The sequence below is a fragment of the Nuphar pumila genome, chromosome 4 (assembly GCF_984573655.1).
Source record: "Nuphar pumila chromosome 4, dmNupPumi1.hap1.1, whole genome shotgun sequence".
In the NCBI taxonomy this organism is placed as follows: Eukaryota; Viridiplantae; Streptophyta; class Magnoliopsida; order Nymphaeales; family Nymphaeaceae; genus Nuphar; species Nuphar pumila.
The window spans coordinates 28427673-28449739 of NC_143252.1; the positions used below are offsets into that span (position 1 = coordinate 28427673).

The window sequence follows — 22067 nt, forward strand, 5'->3', positions numbered from 1 at the left end:
AGACTAACTCCCATATGTCATTGGCAGCTAGAGTTTCCATCTCTTCATCCATAGCGAGTCTCCAGCCTGGATGAGGTAGAGCCTCTCTAATGCTCTTAGGTTTCCTGGGAATGGCTTTATACAACTGATGTAAATTGGCATATTTAGGATTGAGCTTAAAAATTCCAGTAATCCCTCGAGTTATCATAGAGCGAGTCTGACTTTCAACGGGTTCAACCTCAATTTCATTTTGAATGACATTGTCATTTTCAGACTCATCATGATTTTCATTTGAAGAAATGTCTTCACAATCAACGTTTTGGGAAAAATAGTTTTGTCCTAGGTAGAGGTTTACACCAAAGCGACCCTCTATCTCCACTACTCATAGACATTGTAAGTGAGGATCTTAAAGCACTAACAGAGAAGACAATCCATGATAATTTTATTGATAAATTGGACTTGCTAGTGTAATAAAATGGTGGTCTTCCACAAAAGCACTTGAATCTCTCAAAAGAGTGTCTATTAAAAACAATTCAAACAAAACCCATAAAAGGGTATAAATGAAATATCACAAAAATGAAATAATAAATCTTTATTTATAACCAAAATTCTTAAGAAGCATTGATACATCCATTGAAGGGGTTCACCCTTATTTATACAAAGAAGAGGAAGGGAGGAGAGCTCATTTTGAGCTCTCCCAAAAAGAGTCGTTGGACTAGAGTCCAACTGCTACAACTGAGTCAAGTTCCAACTAGGAACTTGACTGGATAAAGAATCTAGTTCTTATTGAACTAGATACTAAAAAAAATAAAAGAAAGAAATATATATATATATATATATATATATATATTAATAATATAATATAATAATATTATTATATATATGTTACAATTTACATACAATTTATATTTAGCACTCCCCCTCAAACTTACGATACAATGAGCGAAAGTTTGTCTAAGAGGAAGTGAAATCTGGGAGCAACGAGAAGCTTGGTGAAGAAGTTTGTTAATTGATACTATGATGTAACATATGGCAGATCAATGGTTTCATGTAAGTATTCCTTTCTGACATAGTGACAGTCCATCTCGATGTGTTTGGTGAGCTTGTGGAATGTCTGGTTGCTTGCAATGTAGATCGCACTTTTGTTATCACAGCACATTTTTTGAAGCTTGCATCGCTTCGAGCTTCCATATCCGCTAACAATCGTCTGAGTCAAACAACTTCCATAGTGGTAGTTGTCATGGCTCTGTATTCAGCTTCGGTGGAGGAAAAAGAGACATTCTGCTGCTTTTTGCATCTCCACGAAATTAAGGATTCACCTAAAAACACACAAAAACCAGTGGTTGAGTGTCTATTATTGGGATCGCCTCCTTAATCAGCATCAGTATATGCAATTAAATTTAATAACGAAGATAAGAAGAGTCCTCGTGAAATAGAAGACTTTATGTAAAACCCGAGATTTCTTAATTTAAAATATTTCAAATTTTTTTTATTTGGGCCTAGATCCACATTAAGGATCCAGGACCCATAAAAGGGGGGTATTTAGGATTAATTTATTTTGAAATCTTGATTTAAAGGGTAATAATAGATAAATGAAAAATTTTCTAATTTAAAATTTATCTATTATTACCCTTTAAATCAAGATTTCAAAATAAATTAATTCTAAATACCCCCCTTTTATGGGTCCTGGATCCTTAATGTGGATCTAGGCCCAAATAAAAAAAATTGAAATATTTTAAATTAAGAAATCTCGGGTTTTACATCAAAAAAAAATTTCCACATTTTTAAAAGGGTCTGGATTGGGGTCGTTACAGGTTTGGTATCAGAGCCCACCACAAAGACTTGCAATTTTGATCATCTTTTGAGTATTAAAAATTTTTACTTTGGTTTATGAGCCCTGTCCTGAAGCGTCGACAAGTGTGACTCGTCCTCTAGAGCAGTCTCCTTCACTGGTAAGGTTATTTAATACTTTTACTTAAAGTATGTGAACTTTGTATGATTGATTGCAATTATAGTTTAATATCCTATTGGTATGCATTTAATAAGTTTTGGTATGATTTCGTGAACAATTATTGGACGTAATCAACCCTAAAGGGGTAGTGTCCATAATAGTCTAATTTTGAAAAGGTGGTGCATTGTAGATGTCGCACTATACCCGTAGAGGCGCTTCATCTTCTACTGATGCTCCCACGAACTGGCAGGAGGAAAGAGATTTCATGATGGAGACCATCCATACCCTAACAGAGACTATGGAGGCACAAACTGCACAAACGGCCCAAGCCGCACAGGCTGCACAGGCAGCTGCATAGGCAGCCATGCAGGCAGCAACTCGTGACCCTCCGGTCAACATCGTTCCCAATGCAGGTGGCGTTTCGTTCGAGAGGTTTCTGAAGTTGGATCCGCCTTCCTTTTCAGGAAAGGCAGACCCGGAGGCTGCCGAGAGATGGGTCGAGGAGATTGAGCGGGTGTTTGACGTCTTACTTGTCCCTGAGGAGAGAAAGACACCCTTTGGCACGTACCGCTTAAAGGGCGATGCCATGAACTGGTGGGACACCCTGCGAAGGGTGAAATTTGCTGATTGGGATGAGATTCCTTGGGAGACGTTCAGGGAGGAGTTTCTGGACGCCTACTTTCCCCCTTAGGCCGAGGAGCAGATGCAACAAAGGTTCCTCGATCTGACTCAGGGGACCATGAGTCTAGTGGAATACACTACTAAGTTCCGGAGTCTTGAGAAGTATAGCCCAAACCTCTTCAAGAATGAGAAGGCACGGGCGGCTAGATTCGTGCGTGGACTGAAAGACGGGTTAAGGACTCGTGTGCTCGGGGGTCGTCCTTCTACCCTGGCCGAGGCGATCGAGTCGGCCACCGTATTGACCGAGGATTGGGAACGATCCAAAGGTGGTTTTCAGAAGAAGGGTGGCAGCGGAGGAGGTTCTTCAGGCGGGACCAGGAAGAATCCTCCGGCAGGAGGGGGAGTGCAGAACGGGAAGAAGCAGCGGACCTGGGACGGGCGACAGCAGGGCGCGCAACAGGGCCGACCTCAGCCGCGGAGGCAACAAGGGAAGGCCCAACCGGCATGTCGCAGATGTGGCAAGAATCATCCATTAGGTTTTTGCCCATCGTTTAAGGGGGTATGCTACGAGTGCCAACAGCCAGGGCATATTGCCCCCTTCTGTCCGAACAAGCTTGCGGTTCCGGGTGGACAGCCGCAACAACCACAGCAGCAGAGGCCTCAACAGCAGCAGGGTCAGCGCAAGACCAATGGACGGGTCTACGCAGCGACAACAACCTCCCAGGATGATCAGGCTGATCTGATCGAAGGTATATTCTTAGTCGCCGAACACTTTGCACGTGTTATGTTTGATTCGGGTGCAACACACAGCTTTATTTCCTCTTCGTTTGCAAAGTTGCTTGATTTGGTTCCATCTAGCCTCGAAAGGGCTCTTGATGTGATGTCACCTATGGGTGCATCCTCTTCCTGCGGGAAGTATTTTCCGTCCATAGGCGTGGTGATAGAAGGCCATGAGTTGTCGGCCGATTTGGTCATTTTGGATATGACATTCTATGATGTCATCTTGGGCATGGACTGGTTGTCCAAGCATAATGCGACCCTCCAGTGTCGAGGCAGGAAGGTAATCTTGGAGCACCCCAAGTTATCGGCATTGTTGTGCCCTTCGACGAGACCAACCGATGGGGTGAAGATCGTGTCAGCTTTGAAGGTCTCCAAGTACCACAAGAAGGGTTGCATGGTATTCTTGGCCAGTGTTTCTGCTCAAGACAGTCAGGCGCCATCATTGGAGCAGTTAGACGTTGTCCGCGAATTCCCGGATGTTTTTCCTGAGGATTTGCCGGGTTTGCCCCCGCATCGAGAAATTGAGTTCTCGATCGAGCTAGTGCCTGGTACAGCACCAGTTTCACGCACTCCGTATCGCATGGCACCTGCTGAGTTAGGGGAACTGAAAAAGCAGTTGCAGGAGCTTCTTGACAAAGGATTTATTAGACCGAGTGTATCCCCTTGGGGTGCCCCGGTCATCTTTGTTAAGAAGAAGGATGGTTCAATGCGACTTTGTATTGACTACCGCATGTTGAATCAAGTGACGGTGAAGAACAAATACCCTTTGCCTAGGATCGATGATTTGTTTGATCAGTTAAGAAGGGCCAAGGTGTTCTCGAAAATCGATCTTCGTTCAGGATATCATCAGCTGAGGATTAAAACCGAAGATATTCCTAAGACAGCGTTCAGGTCCAGATATGGGCATTATGAATTTCTAGTGATGTCATTTGGACTTACAAATGCCCCTGCGGCATTTATGGATCTGATGAACCGGGTTTTTAGGTTGTGGCTGGATTCTTTTGTCATCGTGTTCATAGATGACATTCTGATATATTCGGAGAGTGTGGAAGATCACCGAGAGCATTTGCGACTCGTGCTGCAGACACTGAGAGAACATCAGCTTTATGCTAAATTCTCAAAGTGTGAGTTTTGGATCGATAGGGTGATGTTTCTTGGTCACGTGATATCCGAGAGAGGTGTAGAGGTTGATCCAGCAAAGGTGGAAGCCGTTTTGTCATGGGAACAACCGAAGACGGTGACAGACATTAGGAGTTTCTTGGGATTGGCGGGTTATTATCGTCGATTCATTCAAGATTTCTCGCGTATAGCGGCTCCGATGACTCGGTTGTTGCAGAAAGGAGTGAAGTTCGAATGGTCCTCTCGCTTCGAAGACAGTTTCCAAGAGTTAAAAAAACGGTTGACCACAGCGCCGGTGTTGACATTGCCTTCCGGGGCGGGTGGTTTTGTGGTATATAGTGATGCGTCAGGGACCGGACTGGGTTGTGTCCTTATGCAACATGGAAAGGTCATAGCATACGCTTCCCGACAGCTAAAGGTGCATGAGAAGAATTATCCCACACACGACTTGGAGTTAGCGGCAGTAGTGTACGCGCTGAAGATTTGGCGCCACTACCTTTATGGAGAAACGTTTGAGGTCATGTCTGACCACAAGAGCCTCAAGTATATCTTCACCCAGAGGGACCTGAATTTGAGGCAACGTAGGTGGTTGGAATTCCTAAAGGATTACGACTTCTCCATCGCTTACCATCCGGGTAAGGCGAATGTGGTGGCTGATGCGCTTAGTAGAAAGGCGTCAATCACAGCAGCTAGCTTAATTGGGCGCAGTTGGAATCTAGTCGAGGAGTTCGTATAATGGCAACCTTTTTCTGACGACTCCGAACGCATCCTTTGTGCCGGGATGCAGGCCCGACCAGAGATCTTAGATCGAATTGAGGAACTCCAATCAGAAGATCCGGACTTTGAAAAGTTGTGCGAAAGTGCTCAGAAGCCAGAAGCGCAGTTTCGCCGGGAGGAGGGCGGAACCATTATGTTCGGGGACCGATGGTGGGTTCCAAAAGCGTTACGGGAAGAGCTAATGAGTGAAGCTCACAAGTCAAAGTATTCCGTTCACCCTGGTTCCACCAAGATGTTCAAAGATCTTCAGAGGACGTACTGGTGGAATGGGATGAAACGGGACATCGCGAAGTTCGTATCTCGGTGTCTTACTTGCCAACAAGTGAAGATTGAACACCAGAGACCGGGTGGACTTTTGCAGCCTCTTGAGATTCCAGAATGGAAGTGGGATGATATCTCAATGGACTTCATCGTAGGGCTGCCTAAGACCCGACGACAACGAGATGCCATATGGGTGATTGTGGATCGGTTGACAAAGAGTGCTCATTTTCTTCCGATCAGGATCAGTCAAAGCTTGGAGAGTTTGGTCGATCTCTACGTAGAAGAGATTGTTAGGCTTCACGGAGTGCCTCGTTCGATAGTGTCAGATCGGGATCCGAGGTTCACATCTCGATTTTGGCGCCAGCTTCAGAAAGCCCTTGGCACTACCTTGAAGTTTAGTACTGTTTTCCATCCGCAGACAGACGGGCAGTCAGAGCGAACGATTCAGACGCTCGAGGACATGTTGAGGGCATGCGCTTTGGATTGGGCCGGTGATTGGGACAAACATGTGAAGCTTGCAGAGTTTTCTTATAACAATAGCTTTCATGCTAGTATTGGTATGGCCCCGTATGAAGCACTGTATGGCCGACCGTGTAGATCTCCGGTTTGTTGGGATGAGGTTGGAGTAAGAGCAGTAGAGTCTCCAGAAATCGTCCAGCACTATGCGGATCAGGTACGTTTAATTCGACAAAGGTTGATTGCAGCTCAAAGTAGGCAAAAGAGTTATGCCGATCAGCGGCGTAGAGAGCTCAGTTTTGAGGTAGGCGATCACGTGTTTGTTCGAATCTCGCCTACGAAAAGTATCTTCCGGTTTGGGAAGAAAGGCAAGTTGAGTCCTAGGTATGTGGGACCCTTCGAAGTCCTTGGACGTGTCGGAGAGACTGCGTATCGAGTAGCCCTTCCTCCTCAGTTTTCACAGATTCACGATGTTTTTCATGTCTCGATGTTGAGAAAGTACGTGCCTGACCCCTCACACGTAATTCACTATGAGGCGATCGAGGTACAACCTGACTTAACAACGGACGAGAAGCCGATAGAGATTGTGGAACGCCAGGAAAGGGTACTGCGCAGTAGGACGATTCCATTTGTAAAGGTGCGCTGGCAGCATCATGGGCTAGATGAATGCACTTAGGAGCCTGAGGCGGATATGCGTCAACACTATCCTCTTTTATTTGGTACGTACTAATTTCGCGGACGAAATTCTTTTAAGGGGGTAGGGATGTAAAACTCGAGATTTCTTAATTTAAAATATTTCAAATTTTTTTTATTTGGGCCTAGATCCACATTAAGGATCCAGGACCCATAAAAGGGGGGTATTTAGGATTAATTTATTTTGAAATCTTGATTTAAAGGGTAATAATAGATAAATGAAAATTTTCCTAATTTAAAATTTTAAGTTAATTCGAGGATCCACAGTGGATCCATTTGGATCCACTTGTAGACCCATTTGTTTTGGGGCCGGGTTGCGGGTCCCGGGTTCGGACCCGAGCCCCACCCCAACTCACAACCCTTTTAAAACAGAAAGGGCAACCCGATAAGGGTTGCCCGATAAACCCTAACAGGTTAGGAAAGGGGGGGTGTTACGCAAGGCGTAACCGACCTCCCCCTCCCATCTCGGCGAGGAAGGAGGAGGCCTGGGGTCGATAAAAGGGGGGTGAAGAAGGGGTTATGCCCTCTTCACTCGGGCTCTCTCTTCCCCATCGTTCCCTATCTCTCTCTCTCTCTCTCGCTCGGTGTGCGCACGCCGGAGGGCAAAACCACCATCGTCAGGCAGCGTGGGCTACCGGCTGCCATTGAAGGCCGCGGCAAGCAGCATCCACACTCCCTTCTTCACGACAGCAGCCTCCAACCACCGGAAAACCACCGTAAAAAGGTACGGTGCTTCTAACGATTCTAGGCGAGGGATCGAATGTGGTTTCGATTTCGTGTAAATCCTTTGGCGATGAGGGTCCATGGGAACCCTATTGCGTAACACAGGAACTGCCGGTGTTCTGCGTATATTTTTTGTTCTGTGTTTTATTGTTTTCCAACAAAATGAATTCGTGTCAGGTCATTTGGGTTTTGGGGGTCTTGGCTGATGGACCAACCAAGCTTGGTCTGGTTGATTGATCAGACCTCAGCCATGATAGCAGGCCCAGCCGAGCTATCGGCATGGCATGTTGTGTGCTTCACTTCTTTTGGGTGTCGGTCGTGACTTGTATGAGAAAAAAAAAAAAAGATTTTTGATAGGCTGTGTGCGTTAAATCCACAGGAGTTTTCTGATTTTTGAGTATCGTGTATCGACAAGAGTTGGGGGTTTTCGACTCTTAGTGTCGGTCAACCCCAGATTTGGGGATTTTTTTTTTTTTGACTCTGGCCCTTGAAATCGAGAGGTCTTCGATTGTAGTATCGGGTAAACCCAGTTTTGAATCCCGATTTTCATGGTTGAATAACCCGATTGGGGTTTTTATTTCGGTTGTTGATTCACCCAGATTGGGTTTCAGATTCTTGTTGATTAAGTAATCCCAGATTGGGAGTTTCCGGTTCTTGGATTCGATAAACTCAGGTTTGGGGGTTTTCTTTACAGAATTGGTGAGCTGATAATGATTGTTTTATTCAGAACAATCATAGTATACATGTGTTAATATATATGTTGGCCGATTGCATCTATAAAAAAAAATGGTGGATTTCGGATTTTTCCTAACAGAAGGGTTTTGTTCACGTTATGAACCTATATATATATATATATATATATATATATATATGAAAGGGGTATCTCAACTAGGTCGAACTTGTAGTTCGTGTGAAACCATTCACGATTTATCTACCTGTGCATTTATGGCATATTTTCTTACTGTCTCTTTAAACTCGATCTGTTAAAGAAACTGAATCTGTCCTTTCCTTGTGGATATGCCTCTCAGTGTAAACTCTAAGTAGCTATGTTATGATCTTACCTGCCTTATATTAACTGATGTTCGGAAAATCAAGGTCTCACCTTCTGTAAATCGAATTTCAGAATATAGGAGTAAATGACAAGCAAATACAATACATAATATAGTGAGTCAATGAAACTAAACCTGAATGCTTTACCTGTCATACCTAGTTGTAAACCTGTTCATCTGAAATCAACATCTGTGGCCGTTGAACCCAGTTTTAAATGGATATTTCGTTGTAACCTGTATAATTCTAGTGAAAATTCTCGTTATTTAATGTTAAATGCATGATTTGACTAAGGTATATTCATTTGGTTATTATGTGAATAGCTGATGGGGATGTATGCTTTTTCATATATGTTGTTCAATACGTGGTGGCATCGAGAGTATTGCTGGCTGGACTGAATTGTCTATATTTTTAGCTAGGAGGATGGCGGGTCCGGGATTGGTAAGCCCGACCATCCTCTCTAGCACACACATAAACTTACACTTCTACCTGGTGAATATGTGAAGTATTATCTTAGCATATCATTTTACTGATTTTACAATCATGAATGTGATCATGGATAGGTTATTGACATTTTTGTGAGCATGTATGCTTGATGAGAATCTGTAATGGTACATGTACACTTACACATTCAAAAGAAGACATGGGTTGGTTAATACCCGTAGGTGATGTAGGTAACACACATATAGTGAAAATGCATATGATTGATAATTGACATGCATATGATTGGGTTATGATTGCATGAGTGTACATGCTTTTGGCATTATTGGCATAGTGTTATGGGTAAACACTACTTGGTTTTATTATGTGATGCACCGAAGGACTAAATGGACCATCATCGGCCTGGAGAGCCGTGTGTTTGTTTTCTTTTCACGTATAATTTGACTGCATCACTTATACCACATAAGTTGGTATGGCACACTACTACACGGTTCTTGTGGTCTTTGCGGGTTGGAGTCCCGAAAGAATTCTCGCAGAGGTTGATGCGAGCTTTTTCACTTTACTTTTGCATATTGTGTTGCAAACCTAAAGAAATGGACTTAATTAAAAATATAATGAATAAGAACAGTGTAATATACATTCTGGGATATCTCATCTGGAGTATGAGAATCTTGGATATCCGGTCTTGGGGAGACTGTGATGATACAAAAACTATGTGTGCGTTGTTGCCCCTGAACCCGATATTGAGGTTCTTCTCCTGGCCACGATTTTAGGGAGAAACCGCCACTTTACCCGGGAGTGGTGTGTTAGTCACAGCTGTGAGTTTATGGTACCAAGGAAGTGGCACTTGTGGGCGTGGGGTGTCCCTTGTGTCCCCGACATTAGATGTGGAGGTCTAATGTTCCGATGGATGGTGTTGTTTCCTGATATCGGTCGAGGGCTAAGTTGGAACCCAGTAATAAAATACAAATTGTGTGTTAAGCCACCCTGGGAACCTACTTGACCTCGGGGTTTGTACCCGTTTGGTGTATCCGCGGGCCACGGTAATTAAAAAGAGGAACTTAAAGATGTGTGCATCTAATAGGGCATGCATATGGAAAGATGGAACTTAAATGAAAGATAACAGAAGAAATCATGCATTGCACATAATCATGCATTTTTTTCTGTTATGCATTAGATCATGCATGTTTGAATCATTCTTGATATCATGACATCATTTGGTGGTAGCATACGCTTTACTTCGTGAAATCATGCTGAAAGGTTGGTTATTTAGTTGTTGATATATGACACTGTTTACTGTTATTGATTGGTCAGTAAATGAAATCATTGGTAGTTATGGAAACTTAGATGTTGAAACTTTTATATCTGCACTCACTCAAATCACTGCATGAAATCTTATCCATGTTATTTCTCTCATCTGGTTTCTTTAGAAGTAGCTGTGCTCAGAATTTCGGTTCTGACACCCTACTTTGTTGGTTTTTCACAGGAAATGGTGAACAGTGAAGTTGGACATGCATCTGGGGATGGATGAGTTATACTTGGACTTGTCAGCTTCAGTAGAGGATATTGTGGCTCTTTCTTTTGTCTCAGTTCTTTTAAATTCTGCAATTGTTACGTTACTTTCAGTTGAAGAAAATCTTGTCTTTGAAATTTTATTACTCATTAATAAAAGAGTTTTAGTTGGTTGATATGGATGATAATTGCAACTTCGTTTGTGGTGGATGGGCTATCCAATGGAAAGTGGAACTGTGAGGACCCCAGATCTCTGGGAAGGTTTCTGCAACTCTTTAGAAAAAAAAAAATTCCGCATTTTTAAAAGGGTCTGGATTGGGGTCGTTACACTTTAAATATCTAATAATACACAAAATTGCTTTCATATGCAAAGAGATGGTAGCATGCTAAAACTATCTAGCTGTGTGAACAGCATGTGTTATATCTGGCCTAGTAATGAAAATATAAGAAAGTGCTCTGATAAACTGTCTGTAAGGAGTAAGATCATCAAAAAGCTCTTCATCATCAATTCTCATTTTAACGTTGACAACTTCTGGAGTGTTCACTTTCTTATCATCAGTAATTTCAGACTTGGAAACAATATCAAAAGCAAATTTAGATTGAGATATCAAATACCCACAAGAGAAATAAGCAACTTCAATGCCTAAAAAATATCTTAATAAACCTAAGTCAGTCATTTCAAAATGAGTTTTAAGAACAGTTTTGATATTTGCAACTCCATGTTTGTCGCCTCCGGTGATGATCATGTCATCCACATAGAGGAGTAGAATAATTATGCATGCATCAGATTTCTTAATAAACAAAGACTGTCAGTTAAACAAGATTGAAAACAAATATCAAGCATAACATGACTAAATTTGTCGTGCTTTTGGTGCCTGTTTAAAACCATAAAGAGCTTTTTTCAGACGAAGTGTTTTACCCTTAGGGATACTAATACCAGGTGAGGCTTCCAATGTATACTTCTTCAATAAGTTTTCATTTAGAAAAGCATTTTTGACATCCATTTGGAATATAGGTCATTTTCTAATTAAGGCCAAAGTTATTAAAGTTCTGACAGTAGTTATACGAGAGAAAAGGTTTCTTCATAATCTATACCATACTCTTGGGCATACCCTTTTGCCACAAGACGCGCCTTATACCTTTTCAGAGTTCCATCACTTTTGGTTTTGACTTTGTAAACCCATCGAGAGCCTATAGGTTTTTAAACTAGAGGAACATCTTGAATGGTCAAGTGTTAGCCTTTTTTAATGCATCTAATTTTGTTCTTTTATCCATTCTACATGATTTTGGGCTTGAAAATGGGATGTTGGTTTAACATATGATTGAATTAATGTAGTTGTTGCCCTATATGTGGGTGAAAAAGATTCGTAAGATACAAATTTACTAGGAGGTCTAGAAATTCTACACGTCCTTCTGGGTGAAACTTCGGAATATTTTTCTAAAGCACATGGAAGATTTTGCTCTCTACGTCTTGAATATTGTAAACTAACATCCCTATGGGTTTGCTCTCTATTATCAACATTATGTTCAATATCGATAGGACTTTGATCATTGTCAAAGTCACATTCACGATCTCATTCATTGGATTTTGAAGTTAGATCAATTAAAAAGGAATATCCAGTGACATCCTTTGGTTTTTTGAATTCAAATAAGCTTTCTTTTTCTAGAAAAGACACATTTTTTGACCCATACAATTTTTTATTTTGAAAATCAAAGCACCTATAGCCTTTTTTATTATCAGCATATCCTAAAAAAGCAAATGGGATTGCACGAGGAGAGAGTTTGTCATTTTTGTTGGTGAATACAAAACATTTGCATCCAAAGACTCTTACTCTAGAATAGTTAGGAGACAAATTGACAAGTTTTTCAATTGGAGTTATATTCTTTAATGAGAAAGATGGCATTCGATTAATGAGATAGGTAGTAGTTAAGGAAGCCTCAGCCCAAAACCCTTTTGGAACTTAATTTGCAATTAGCAAAGTCCTAGCAATTTCCATAATGTGTCGATGTTTACGTTCGGCTAGGCCATTTTGTTGTGGACTGTGTAAACATGATCTTTGATGTGTAATGTCATGTAAATTCATATAGTCTTTGAATTCTTTGGACATAAACTCTCCTCCTGAATCAGTGCAAAAGATGGAAATATCATTTTAAAAATTATTTTTAACCATTTTATGAAATATTTGAAAGTAAGCAAAAACTTCATATTTATATTTAAGAAAATAAATCCAAGTATATCTAGAGAAGTCATCAATAAAAATGACATAATATCATAACCACCTTTAGAAACAACTGGTGTGGGTCCTCAAACATCTGAATGTACTAACTCAAGTGGTCTAGAAGAAACAAAAGTTCTACTATGAAACGTTAATCTTTTCATTTTGCCAAGAATGTAGTCTTTACAAAAAAAAAACTTTTAGAATTACAAAATTTTCCCAAACTTGAAAAATGTTGAATTTTAGACATGCGAGGATGGCCAAGTTTTTTTGCCATAAATCTAATTCTAATTTCTGAACATTATAGCAAAATGTATTCTTGGGCAATTCCAAAAAGTCTATCTAATAGAGTCCTTCTCTATGAACTTCCCCAATCAGCTTTCGTGACGGGCAATCTTGTACCCAACAACCATGAGAAGAAAAGAAGATATTACACTCATAGTCAGATATTTGAGAAACAGATAAAATATTCAAATTTAGTTTAGGGATATATCTAACTTCTGGAATAAAAAACTTTTTGGATTTTTGAAAATTTTCAAAACATCCTACTCCTTTTATTTCAAGAAATGTACCATCAACTGTAAAAACCTTTGACATACTTGAGTTATTTTTAAGACATTCGGATAAGTTATTGACATTTGGGGTCATGTGAAAAGAAGCACCAGAATCTAAAAGCCTAGGAAAGTTACCTGCATCGGAGAAAGATGCAACAGCCACTCCAGTTGAAGCTTCAGTTAAGGAGGATACCCCTTTGAGAAGAGGTTGAAGGATTTTCATCAATTGAGCCATAGATACAACCGCATCTTGATGTTTTGATTCAGATTCAAAGGATGCAACTATTTTTTCTTTTTAACTTTTGACATTGAGGCTTATAGTGCCTCGGTTCATGACAATGATGACAAATGACTTTTCTTTTATCAAAGTCACTGTCCTGTCTACCAAAATGAAGTAGTTTGTAAGTGCGTGTATGATTTCTCGGTCTAGACACAACTAGAATGGATTCATCATCAACTTTTGAAGCGTTCTTTCTAAGTCTATTTTCCTCCATAGTGAGTTTTTTTTATAGTTTCGCCAATAGAAAGAACTTTTCCACGATGTAAAAGGGGCAACTTGGTGGATTCAAACTCCGACCTCAAACCGATAGAATTGTTCCATATCGAGTTGCTTTTGGCAAAGCTCGATATCTTCGGCACAATGCCATTTGGGCTCAAGAAGAGTCAACTCTTCCCAAAGTTCGAACAAGTCATTGTAATATTCCCGAATGGTTTTATCTTTTTTAGTCATTGTTCGAACTTTGTCTTGTAAATTGCACACATGTGCAATATCTTTAAGGAAATACATATTTTTAAGGTATTCTCAAGCCTTATCGGCATGCTCGAACTTAGCAAGACTATAGCATTTCTTAATGTCTACGCTATTAATTAGCCATGACATAATTTTTGCATTCCTATCTTCCACCCTTTCCATTTCTTTTCATAAGTGTCTAAAGCCTTGCTCTTCTCCCCTTCCATTAGAGGAACTTCTTTATCACCCACCATTTTAGTGAAAGATAGTTTAGGTTTCGAATCAGAACCATCTACTATACCCCATAACCCTTTTCCCTAAATGTGGTGCTTCATAATCAAAGCCCACATTACATAATTAGTATAATTTAGTTTCACGGGTATGATGTTGATCTTATCATTGTCATCCATCTTTTACAAGGGTGAGAAAAGAATAGACGAGAGAAGAGAAAAGAGTATAAGAGAGAGAATGAATAAGAAATAATAAAAATTTTTGTAGCAAAAATTTCGATACCATGTAATGAAATGGTGGTCTTCCACAAAAGCACTTGAATCTCTCAAAAGAGTGTTTATTAAAGACACTTCAAACAAAACCCATAAAAGGGTATAAATGAAAGATGACAAATGAAATAATAAATATTTATTTATAACCAAAATGCTTAAGAAGCATTGATACATCCATTGAAGGGGTTCACCCCTATTTATACAAAGATGAGGAAGGGAAGAGAGCTCATTTTGAGCTCTCCCAAAAAGAGTCGTTGGACGTCCAACGACTCTTGTTATAGCTGTTGGACTAGAGTCCAACAGCTACAACTTAATCAAGTTCCAACTAGGAACTTGACTGGATAAAGAATCTAGTTCCTATTGAACTAGATACTAAAAAGAAAAATAATAATAAAATATAATATATATATATATATATAATAATAATAATAATATATTATTATTATTATATATGTTACAATTTACATTTTAATGTGCAGACCTATGTCACAGGGATTCGGCTAGCAGGGTGCCGCACCTGAGTCGACGCGACGCGGGTGCGGGTGCGGGTGCGGGTGCGGTCAGCCCGTCCCTGGGTGCGGTCAATGCATCTAGGGACATTTTGGTCCAATTCTCGGACTTACAAAAAAAAATTGCCAATATAATTTTTTTGCCCTATATGTCACAGGGATTCTCCAACTGGGTGTCGCACCCGCACCCAATGCGGTCAACATGACCCTGGGTGCAGTCAACGCACCCAAGGTCATTTATGTCCAACTTTTAGACTTTATATATATATATATATAATTTTTTATATTTTTGCCGCACCACCGCACCCAGGTTTTTTGAAAGTGCCGCACCCCCGCACATGCACCCATGTGACAGGTTCAGACCAAGGTTTTCAAACTAAGAAGAGAAAGCAGGAAACGAGATGGGAAGCGGAAGTGAGAAGCGAGTCATTTAAAATTTATAGGAAGCGGGAAGCGAAGTATCAATTTAAAAGCAAAATATGAATAAAAAATGAAGCAATATGGTAACTGAATAAGAATCGAACAAGAAACAAATAAAAACTAAAACGAAATTGATCATTCTTATATTTCATGATTTTTCAGTAAAAGAGTTAAATGTTTGTTAAAATCTAACAATGACGATTACCAATTTAAAGAAAGTACACGAGAAGTGAGTGGAAGCGTGAGAGAAAATACATGCAAAACATGAAAAAAAACGTGACAAAACCATATAGGAAGCATAGACCATGCATGTAGGAAGCACAGAAGAATCATGGAGGAATCGAGATTCACATGAAGTTTCGGAAGCAAGGATTATTGTGCTTCCGAAGCAAGTTTCTGGGAAGCGAGCTTCCCACCTACCTAAGAAGCTTCCGGTAACTCTGGTGCAGACAATCTGGCAAATCTGACAATTGTTGCAAGAGCATGTAACTTGAAAAAGCGGAGAACATGGTTTGCTTATAAGGTTGTTTTATGAAGATTCAGAACTAGGAGTGAATGAGAATAAGTGTAAATAACCTTACAGATGTGATCTAGATGGTTGTCAATTCCCGCTACATCAACCATGTTGAACACATCTACGAGGTTAAATTGAGACAAAACAACTTGCATCTTGAGATCCCAACTACACTGTAGGTATAATCAAATTGTAGCAAATGCATACATACAAATATGTGTGTGTGTGTTACAGCCCTTTGTACATACAATCTTGTAGAAAACATCATTTTATCTTTCCTTTTTTTTGTGGATCTAACTTTACAGATGTCATCTATATGGTTTGTTTAGTAAAAAAAATAGGTTTTGGATTATATGCTTGCAATACGTAAGCAAGATTTTTAAGTACTTCAAAAATTAACAGCTCACAAGGCACCAAAATTTCATCTCAGAAAATCATATTTATACATTGAAAAAATATGATCCAAGGTGCAACCCTTGGCAAAAAAATCATGCTGAACACACCTATGAGGTCAGAACTTGCACCTATGATTTCCCAACTAGATTGTACATACAGCCAACAGTAGCAAATATTTATCATACATACATATGTATATATAGGTAAACATTTGGTACTAATGAAGGTCTGGAACTGTTGAGTAAAAAACACCTCAGCTTCATATTTTATAATTTTTTTGTAAATCAGACCCTACAGATGTGATCTACATGGTTCTTTTAGTAGGAACTAGGAAATGAGTTTTGAAATTTGAATCATGTGATTGTGACAAGTAAGCAGGCTCTTCAAGGCCTTCAAAAGTCAACAGCCTACAACGTGCAAAAACTTCATGACTTAGCATTTTGTGTACTTGCATTGGGAAAACACGATCTAATGTATGTTCCATAGCAAATAAAGCATCTTGAACACATTTATATGGTAAGATTGAGTTGTTACAATTTGCACTATAAATTTTAGCTCAATAGTTCCATACCTTCATTAGTAGTAAGCATTTACCATCCATATGATATATATAAATAAGTCTGATGCCGATGTGCATACAGTATCAATGAGTTGAAACGAGCAAATATTTTATTGCTCATGTTTTCTTGAGTGAATCTAAACTTATATATATGATCTACATGGTCTGTTTGGTGGGATCGACTTTTGAATCACTGGAATCTGGTGCTGTGTACAGGTTTTTTTGGTGAATCAGAAATCAATGGCCATAAATGCATCAAAATTTCATGACTTTAAAAAGGTATATTTTTGTCTGCAAAACATGATCCAAGGGTCGATCTCTAACACATTGACTATGCTAAACACATCTGCAAGGCTAGATTGAGTCAAAACAATTTGCACCTATGAGTTTCAAGTTCAACTCATTGATACCATATGCACATCTGACCTGCACCAAAGTCTTATCCCCCATTATATATATATATATATATATATATATATATATATATATATATATATATATATATATATATATATATATATATATATATATATATATATTTCTTGTGATATTATAGGATTGTCTGCAAACCTTGGAAAACTATTCAGTATCTAAAATAAAATAATACAAAAATGAACAGATAGGAAAGTTTAAAAAATAATGAATAAGAAAAGCATATTAAAAATATAAAAAAAATAAGAAAATAAAAAATATTCTGAAAATTAATGATAATATCATGATATGATCACAATTATACCATGATACTTTTAAATGGCTGATATTTTGAAAGCATTGCAATATGTGTGATTGATTGATAAATATGAAAAATATGAACATGTATACATCCACCATACAACATACATGCATATTAAAGGAAAAAGCAAGTAGGCATACCACTTTGGCACCAAATTTGATGCAATAAATAACCAATAACCAGTTGTTCCCAGAACCAATGCATTCTTAGAACCGAGTTTCTTCACTACAGGAGATGCCACCAACGAAAAGAGAGTAAATGAAAGATACAAGATTCCCATTGATGTTGTACCCAGATCATTCTCCTGAATCAAATTTCAACCCCAACTAACAATAAGGCAAAGTGCAGTAAAATAACTTTAGAGAGAAACACTGATTATCAACAAAAATGGCCACTAATCAATCAAAAAAAAAAAACTAGATGAAAACACAATATACAAGAAGCATGTGAAATAAATCTGGTTCATACAAAAGTTGGTGCATATTCCTCGTCTTAAAGATGGATAATGCTAAAAAAAAGTGACCGCAGTCACAACTGGTTGTTGTGAAAAGCAATACATAAAATCTTAAAGGTTATTGCAGCAGTAAAGAAATTAGTAATAAAAAGATTAATAATACAATACGGTTAACAAACTTGAGAACCACAAAGAAAGTCCAAAAATCATGGTTAATGGTATAAACACAGGGTACTAGAAAAAAACCCAGAAGATATTAGCAAGACCCATTACCAACGAATAAACACCAAATTAAAACAGCAGCCCTGAAAAAAGATCCAAAACTCAATGTAAAATGTTAATGACAGAAAGCTACAAAAATAAGTGTATATGTAACAACTAGCTGCTTCTTTTTCCTTCATCTTTTGTCTTTTCTTTTTTAACCCCCACACAATGAAGTTAACCAAATGATGGGTGATTTTTCGTTCCTAAGTATAGGATATGATCATTCCATTAACTGACAAGATGGTAACATGAAAAAATAAATAAATAATTTGTAACCTAAAATTGTACAATGTTCGTATCTTCTTAGTTATTCTAAGAAAATGTAGTGAGATCGCACATGAAAATAAATAAATTATTTAAACTGTAATTTCTAACTTTTTTTATTCTTTACCAAATGACGCATTGTCGCATTCTTAAATGCAACTATACAACAGGATGACCTGAGTTTTTGTTACCAGGCAGGGATCAAGAGTTACGAGGATCCTGTAACAGTAAACTTAATCATATACACTTCATAATTATGTATGCTTCATTTTCATACATTAAGATTGTATATGGATGTGTAATGAAATATAAAAGTGCACAAATAAATGCCACTATGGGCTTACAAAGAATACAAGAGTGTGCACAAAACCAAAGAGCCTCTTATGGCCCAATACAAACAATATCACAAAGCCACTTATGGGCAAGAACAACACAAAAAAAATAATATATATTGATTGAGAAAGTGCTTGAAACAAGCATAACATGATATGGGAAGAACCCATATTTATAGACAGCATACAACACATAAGGGGCTAGTCAACTTATTGGGCTAGTCCCAACAGCTAGAACAAATAAAATAAAAAACAAAAGAAAAAGAAAAGCAAAAATACAAATGTGCCCCTAATGGGCACAAGCCGCACAACCTATTACAAACAAATGAAATGACCAAAATGCCCCAAATGGGCATTAACCTATTACATATACAGAATAACAAAAATAAATGTATATATATACACATACATATTATATATACATACATAGTTAAATACTATATATGTATATAACTAAGTACACACACACACACACAGATATATATATATATATATATATATATATATGTCAATACAACTTTAACAGGATGCACACCCTAAGATTGCAATATTTTGCAAAATAGGTGATATTGCAATCTTACATTGTTTACTCAATTTCAGCATCCTTGCCTATTTTTTCGATACATTATAGCATGAAGAGATATTTAAGTGAAAACAGAACATTTGAAATGTAAGGCTACAATATTAATAAGGAATTAAAAGTAGGAAACCAACCACCCTGTTTTTTGTTTTTCTTCTCGAAAATAGAAAACCAGTTCTTTATCCAACCCATCCCCTATTTTTCTCTTTTTCCAAACGCACCATTATCCTTAAAAACTCCAAGATATTTCTGATTACATATAATAAAAATAGAAAAATCATGTTAAGAGCTGAATATCAAAACTTCAAAATATTAGTATATTTTGGCCTACTGACATCCAAATGTATCCTAATACTTATAAAAAGCTCAGATCAATCAATTTTTTCCAATCTGATCTGTATACATATCAGTTCTTAATAAAGAAACACTATTGGATGGCAAGAGTTGGGTAACATGAGACCATTTTACCATTTAGCACCATTTTGACATTTTTAAAAAGTTATAAAGGGAAAGAATGTGAAAACATGTGACATTTTCCAACAATTTAATTATTAAAAGCCTTTAAAAGGTAGATTATATTAAAACATCTAAAATTCGAAAAAAAAAATGAAACCATAAAAGTTTAAAGTTTCCTAGCATGTATATTTGGACTCTAAAAATGTGTACCACACTTGTTTCCATCATGAAAAACGACAACCCAAATAAACTAAAATGAAAGGATAAACCTCTTCTATCTAAATTAAAGTTTCACTCAAAAAGGAGTTGAAGACTTCGGTTTCTATCCATGCAAGTGAAAATCCAAAGTTTAACTACTACTACTACTATTACCATTTGTTTATTTGTCATAATTTTGATATTAAAATGAGTTGGAAAATATATATATACCATCCAGTAGTAGGCTGTTTTGGGTTAAAACCCTTGTTTTTTATGGTTGATGTATTTTGCTTTTTCATTATAAAAATGGCCATTTTTTAGTGAGCATAGTTTGAAAACTCGCTGAGTCCATTCGGTGACAGTCGACTCGTTCATTCACTCAGTCAACCCAGTGAATGACCCGGCACTTGCACAAGACTTGGCCAAGTCAGCCAAGTTTTCATATGACAGCTGGATCAGATTATGACTCAGCCAAGTGATGTATGTGTGTACGTTTCCACAATAAAACCTTCCTATAAAAAAAATGTATACAAGTACATTAAAAAGTTTATACACAAGCACAAGTTCGTACCTCATTAGAAAGTGGTCTTTTACTTCCATCCCATATATATATATATATATATATATATAGAGAGAGAGAGAGAGAGAGAGAGATAACATTTGTGCTAAATGAAATATGCTATATGAAACATACTAAATGGGTTTTTCAGCTTCTCCAATGTTTTTTTTTCGTAGTTCCAACCCCATAAATGTGTTGGGCATGGTCGATTGTATATATAATTTTATACATCTGTGTTAAATGAAACATGCTAAATGGGTTTTTCGGCTCTTCTGTTGTTTTTTTCGTAGTTCCAACCCCATAAATGTGTTCGGCATGGTCGATGGACTAGGAATCACACTTGGATCATGTGTTTTAGATGAAAATTTTGATATTTGGAGCCTCAAAATTTTACAAAGATTTTGGACCGTTGATGTTTTGAACCTTATAAAAACCCACCCATGTGTCGGAATAGAATGCTTCAAGAGTTGATCCCTATAAAATCAAGTGCATAGATCGCATCTGTACAGTCAGAATTTAAAAATAAAATGAAAAAGGCTCAAAAAAACCAATTTAACAGGTTTCATTTAGCACGGATTATATATATATATATATATATATATATATATATATATATATATATATATATATATATATATATAATTAGCTATATAGCTAGAAATTTAAAAGTTATTACGACCCAGCCAAGTAACGGGTCAATGCTTGCTAAGTTGATTCCCCAGTCTGGATTTTAAAACATTGCTAGTGAACGAAATACATGGATCATTCGGCAGATGTTCATATTATTTTCAATCAATTTGTGCATTGTTTTATTTTTACATTACATGTCATGATGAATTTCTCAATATTTCTTTCAATTTAGGGTTCAACATATGCCTATGGCTATCCAATCTTTTGAAAGGATCTCTAATTTTCAATTTAGAAGGATAATTATCTTTATCTACAGAGATTTCTTACTTTGGATTTACATTATCATATTACGTTTATCTATAGTTTTCATATCCCTAGGCTTAGGTTTCTTAGAACCTTCTAGGATTGATTTGATGCAGTTGGCATAATTGGTACAAGAAGGCATTCTGAACATAGAATTGGTGAAAGAACACAAGCAATCTCCTCAACTGGCACCATAGAGTAAGATTGCTCAACAAAAATAGCATCCAGAGTTGACTTATCATATTTATCTAACATGGTGGACCAAAGATGCTTTCTTGATTTCTCTGTCTTCAGCATTATAGTGTCAGTGTGCAATCCTGGTTGACCTATCCACAAAAACATGCACAAAGCAGTTATCCTCATAAAGCACACCAAAAAAAGGACTGATCCCGCACCATATGAAATATAAGCATCGAAATATTCAAGCTAGGGGTAAGGGAATGAGGTGTGTCACATGTCATGCATCCTAAGTGTTCTACATATGAGTTATATAGACTGGAAATCATGAACAAGTCCAAAACATGCCAAACGTA

The 22067-nt window shown here is 37.9% G+C and overlaps 1 protein-coding gene across 2 annotated transcripts in view; it reads right to left on the reverse strand.

Moving 5' to 3' along the window:
* The window catches only part of LOC149839753 (Major facilitator superfamily protein), a 113061-nt gene that overhangs the window by 81182 nt on the left and 9812 nt on the right, over positions 1–22067 (reverse strand). For both annotated transcript variants that reach the window (XM_090002803.1, XM_090002804.1), the window contains exon 2: positions 17635–17798. In XM_090002803.1, coding sequence (XP_089858929.1) covers positions 17635–17798 — 164 coding nt within the window. The remainder of the gene's footprint in view (positions 1–17634; positions 17799–22067) is intronic.